The sequence below is a fragment of the Myotis davidii genome, unplaced genomic scaffold (assembly GCF_000327345.1).
Source record: "Myotis davidii unplaced genomic scaffold, ASM32734v1 scaffold395, whole genome shotgun sequence".
NCBI lineage: Eukaryota > Metazoa > Chordata > Mammalia > Chiroptera > Vespertilionidae > Myotis > Myotis davidii.
The window spans coordinates 4561364-4566130 of record NW_006287904.1 but is presented as its reverse complement, the minus strand read 5'-3'; the positions used below and the strand labels follow the sequence as shown (position 1 = coordinate 4566130).

General features: G+C 54.7%; 1 protein-coding gene across 1 annotated transcript in view; it reads right to left on the bottom strand.

Annotated features, from left to right (window-relative positions):
- The window catches only part of LTF (lactotransferrin), a gene marked incomplete at its 5' end in the record, with an annotated part of 20141 nt that extends 15376 nt beyond the window's left edge, over window positions 1-4765 (bottom strand). Inside the window, 5 exons of the mRNA XM_006759657.1 lie at window positions 908-963; window positions 2959-3106; window positions 3395-3577; window positions 3883-3991; window positions 4670-4765. Of these exons, the coding sequence (XP_006759720.1) occupies window positions 908-963; window positions 2959-3106; window positions 3395-3577; window positions 3883-3991; window positions 4670-4765 (592 nt within the window). The remainder of the gene's footprint in view (window positions 1-907; window positions 964-2958; window positions 3107-3394; window positions 3578-3882; window positions 3992-4669) is intronic.
- Window positions 4766-4767: the final 2 nt, after the last annotated feature.

Here is a 4767-nt window from a genome sequence, read left to right as displayed (position 1 = left end):
CTCTCCACCCCCCGCCCCTCTAACAAGACAGTAAGAGGACACACATAAAGGCATGAGTCACGGAGCTCTCTGTGGTAAAGGGAAGGACAGGATTACCCGGGCCATCACTAAGGTGATAGATAAGAAACCCTGGTGGATGGGTTCCATGGAGCATCCACCAGTAGTTAGAACCACTAAACTAGGCATTTGTACAACAGCATAGAGAAATGTCTAGAGACCAAAGTGCTAGATGGGAAACTTTGGCAGCAGCATGACTTCTAATGCTCAGTAATGAGGGTTCTTGTGCTCAATAAAACATCTGTGAGCTTAGAACCCAGGAACCCAAACGGGCCCTAGACATTTACAAGACCACGTACATCTGGGAGGGCACGTATCGAGCTCCTTGGCATGGAGTCTGTGAGGGGAAGAGAAAGGCAGTAGACACCGATCTAAAGAAAACTGATTGTATAAACTATGAAATTACATAAAATAAGAGCTGTGCCCTGTGGGGAACCTTAATAAGAGTGTGCCATGAGCCCAGCCAATGTGGCTCAGTGGTTGAGCGTGGACCTATGAACCAGGAGGTCACAGTCAACTCCAGGTCAGGGCACATGCCCAGATTGCAGACTCAATCCCCAGTGTGGGGTATGCAGGAGGCAGCCAGTCAATGATTCTCTCCCATCATTGATGTTTCTCTTTCTCTCTCCCTCTCCCTTCCTCTCTGAAATCAATAAAAATATATTTTTTTTAAAAAAACAGTGTGCCAGGAATTGAGGAATCTAATTAGCTTAGTGTTTAGAATTATCTATATATAAAAGGCTAATATGCAAAGTGTCCCCTTGGGAGTTCACAAATTTCATGCACTGGGCCTCTAGTGATAAGATAAAAGAAAAGGAGGCAGCACTGTAGCTCCTCTCTCTGCTCTTACCAAACAGTGTACTGTCCTTGACAAAAGCCACGTCTCCAGCCCCATCTTTCAGACATCTGTGAAATGAGAAGGCACGGGAGGGTCAGCCCGGAGCGGCTTCTTCCTCGTGCCCCTAAAACAGGGCTTTCTTCATGGGTGCTGCTCCTCGAGGGCAGGGCTTGGGGGCTGTGGGACACCCCGACTGAGAAGGCAGCAGGGGCCCCTCCAGGTAGAATCTGAGGAGGAAGGACTCAGGTACTGGCCAGAGGCCCCCACCGTTCACCTTAAGAACCGAGAGGGCAGAACCTCATCTTTCTCCATAAAAGAGAAGTTTGAAGCCTGTACACCAGAGGACAAAGTCTCAGTATCCTTGGCCATGTGGTCCTTTCTCCCAAGACTGAGTGGGCAAGTGAGCCCTGGCCAGGAGAGAGGCAGGGAGGCCTCCCTCTGCAATGTTCTTGTTACTATGGCTACATTTAGTGCTTCCTTGGGTTTCCCTGGCTCTCCCGTGGGACTCACTAGGGATCTCCCCTCCCAGGGCCCCTCCCTGGTGAGAAGTTCAGGACTTGGCGCCCAGCTGTTGACTCTCCAACTGGGGTCTGTATCCGCTCCAGCCCCATGCAGATGGCTGGAGAGGAATTACTGGCCAGCCGTGCAAGGAGAGGGAGGTCTGCAGTCGAAAGGTTTTAAGGGGATGGAGAGCCCCTCTGCCATCCCACCCTTCTCCCCACTCTCTACGCCTCAAGCCTGAAACCCCCCCTCAGGGCAGCTCAGCTTCAAGAATGCAGCCAGACTTCCTCTCTATCCCCCCTACCCACCACCCACTCATTGATGTTTCTCTTTCTCTCTCCCTCTCCCTTCCTCTCTGAAATCAATAAAAATATATTTTTTTTAAAAAAACAGTGTGCCAGGAATTGAGGAATCTAATTAGCTTAGTGTTTAGAATTATCTATATATAAAAGGCTAATATGCAAAGTGTCCCCTTGGGAGTTCAACCAGGAGACGGGGAGTTCAATTGCTAGCTATGCTGTGTGCTGACCCCCAGGGGGCGACGCGGAACATGGCAGGCGACCAGCAGCAGCGGGGCACTGAGGGAGCGAGGAAATTGAATTTAATATCTTTAGTGCTTGATTATTGGTATGACTGTCCTTCTTCCCTTCCCAATTCCTGAAAGGTCTCTAATGTTTTTTCTGTAATTCTGATTCATTACCAGTAAAATGCTCGAGGGCAGGGCTTGGGGGCTGTGGGACACCCCGACTGAGAAGGCAGCAGGGGCCCCTCCAGGTAGAATCTGAGGAGGAAGGACTCAGGTACTGGCCAGAGGCCCCCACCGTTCACCTTAAGAACCGAGAGGGCAGAACCTTGTCTTTCTCCATAAAAGAGAAGTTTGAAGCCTGTACACCAGAGGACAAAGTCTCAGTATCCTTGGCCATGTGGTCCTTTCTCCCAAGACTGAGTGGGCAAGTGAGCCCTGGCCAGTAGAGAGGCAGGGAGGCCTCCCTCTGCAAAACTGCCTGAGTCCCAGAGGCTGGGGGGAGGGCGGGGGGGCGGTCAGTGTCAGCCTCAGCATGGGGGCAGAAAGGCACAGGGAGTCCATCGGGCAGGGCTCGCGGTCTCCAAGCTTTGGGGGGGATTCAAAAAAGTGGGGCCCAGGTAGGATAGACTAACATCAGCCTGAACAGCCTGCCATCCTGCCCAGCCGGGAGCCTGGGACTGGCTGCTGTCTCATGATAACACCCCTTCAGCCCGCCCGTCCGTTCGTCCGTGGGAGAGGACAGAAGTCAGCAGGCGGAACCCAGGACGACACAAGGTCAAAGCCAGATTCACGGTTCTCTGGAGCGACCAGGCGGCCACTGCTGAGGACTGTTTGCTCCCTGGCTGGAGTAGGGGTGAGGGGAGCACGCGCTGGGCAAAGTCAGCACCCTCCTTGTACACCGTTTCTCTGTCTGCACTGCACCTCCTCTCTGGTCCCCAAGGCAGGCTGAGCTCTACCTGGGGCCACAGAAAAGGCCTCCTGGCCTGAGGACCTGTGGCACTAGGGCCACTGGGGAGAAGAAGAGAGTCTCACTCACTTGAAGGCACCGGAGTAGCCAAAGTAGGGCTCCTCGGAGGAGCAGGCACATTTGTTCTGCCCTGTCCCCGCGCACAGGCGACACAGGTTGGGGTACTGAGTCCCGTCCGCACAGGGCACACAGCTGGCCGAGAAGAAGTTGGCCGCGGCTGTGGACACAGAGAAACAGACCAGTGTGGGAGGCAGCCCTGGCCACAGCCAGCCTCCCCTCCCATGTGCTCCTCGTGGGCAGCCCCTCCCTTCACCCCTGCGGACCTGTGGCCTCTGTTGTGAGGTTCTGAGTTCAGACACCAGTTCCCCCAGGGCAGCTGGGGCAGCGAGCCCGCCGGGTTAACCTTGGAGTCACCTGCACACTCACCCGTGTGGTCCCAAAGTGGCTGTGTGTGTGCAGAGACCCCTCCCTGCCTGCAATCACCCCCAGCCCCCAGCCACCTCACCTTCCTGAAGGGGTGTGGGGGGGCCTTCCCAGTTCAGGAACGGACGAAGCACGCCCATGGGGATGTTCCAGCCGGCGGACCTGTTCAGGCCGGTGTGGCAGGACTTCACGCCTCCCATCTGGTTCAGCTGGAAGTTGCTGCCCTTCTTCGCTACGGCCACAGCGTAATAGTGGGTCTGGGGCTCTGCGAAGGGCCAGGGAGAATGGAATGCTCATGGCCAGGACCCAAGGGAGAGGAGCCCTTGGTGGGAGGGGCCTGGAGCTGCAGTTTCTCCGGGTGCAGAGCTACCCAAAGCCTGTCCTGACCCCCAAGAAGCAACCGGTGTCCTCCCGCAATGGGTCACCTCTGGCCCCAAGCACCCGGGGACTCTGTGCCTTCAAGTGTGATGCTGTCCAAGGCCCCATCTAGGCTACTCATCCACTCTGACTCCACAGAGCCCAGGGCCAAGGCCACGGCCACCCCAGCTCTGGGTTCCAGGGGGAACTCACTCTCTTCCGTCCCGTAGACCTCGGCTGCTACAGGCCGCAGCTTGTAGGGTTCCAGGCCGGCCTCATACACCAGCCCGCCGTCCAGGGTCACAGCATCCGCCTTGTTTGCCTGAAAGCAAAGCGGCCAGACCGGCTTCAGGAGCGAACCCGCCCTCATGCAGGCAAGTGAGTCTCAGGATGCCAGAAGGTTCTGGGGCTGGAAGGATCTTCCGAAGGGGCAGGTGGCATGAGCCGAGAGGCCCTCTTTTGGGACAAACGGGCACCAGCCCAACTGCTTTAACGCTTGAGGCTGGCACGCTGCCTCTTTCTCAGGTGCCTACCCACCTGTACAGGGTGGGGCAAACGTAGGTTTACAGTTGTGAGTACATGAGACACAGAGTTTATTCTTGTGTTGTTATTTATTAACTATTGGATTCTTTTCCATATGAACAACTATAAACCTACGTTTGCCGCACCCTGCATAACTCTGGTGAGCACACCCCTCACAGTGGTTTATACATTTTAATTAAAAAAAGAGACACAGAAACAATTTATGCTGAGTTCCCAGATTCCCCACACACATGGTCTCTCCACTTTAGAATGTGGATCTCTGCATTCAAAATAGTGTCCTGTCCTATGAGAGAGGCCCACGCCCCACTGACAAGTGCCCAGGAAGAAAAGCAGAGGAAGGAGGGGAGAGTACAGTTTTTAATTTTATCCCATGCTTTCCCTCCCCTCCCCTCCCTTTCCCTCTCCTCCCCTTCTCTTCCATCAATTTGGTCTTACCCAGCATATGGCACTGACTTACCGCGATGGCCCGGATACAGTCCGTGTAGGAGGTTTTCCTTATGCAGGAGATGGAGGGCCCACCCACTCTTCTCAGATTCCGCTGATGCGAAGCATTTT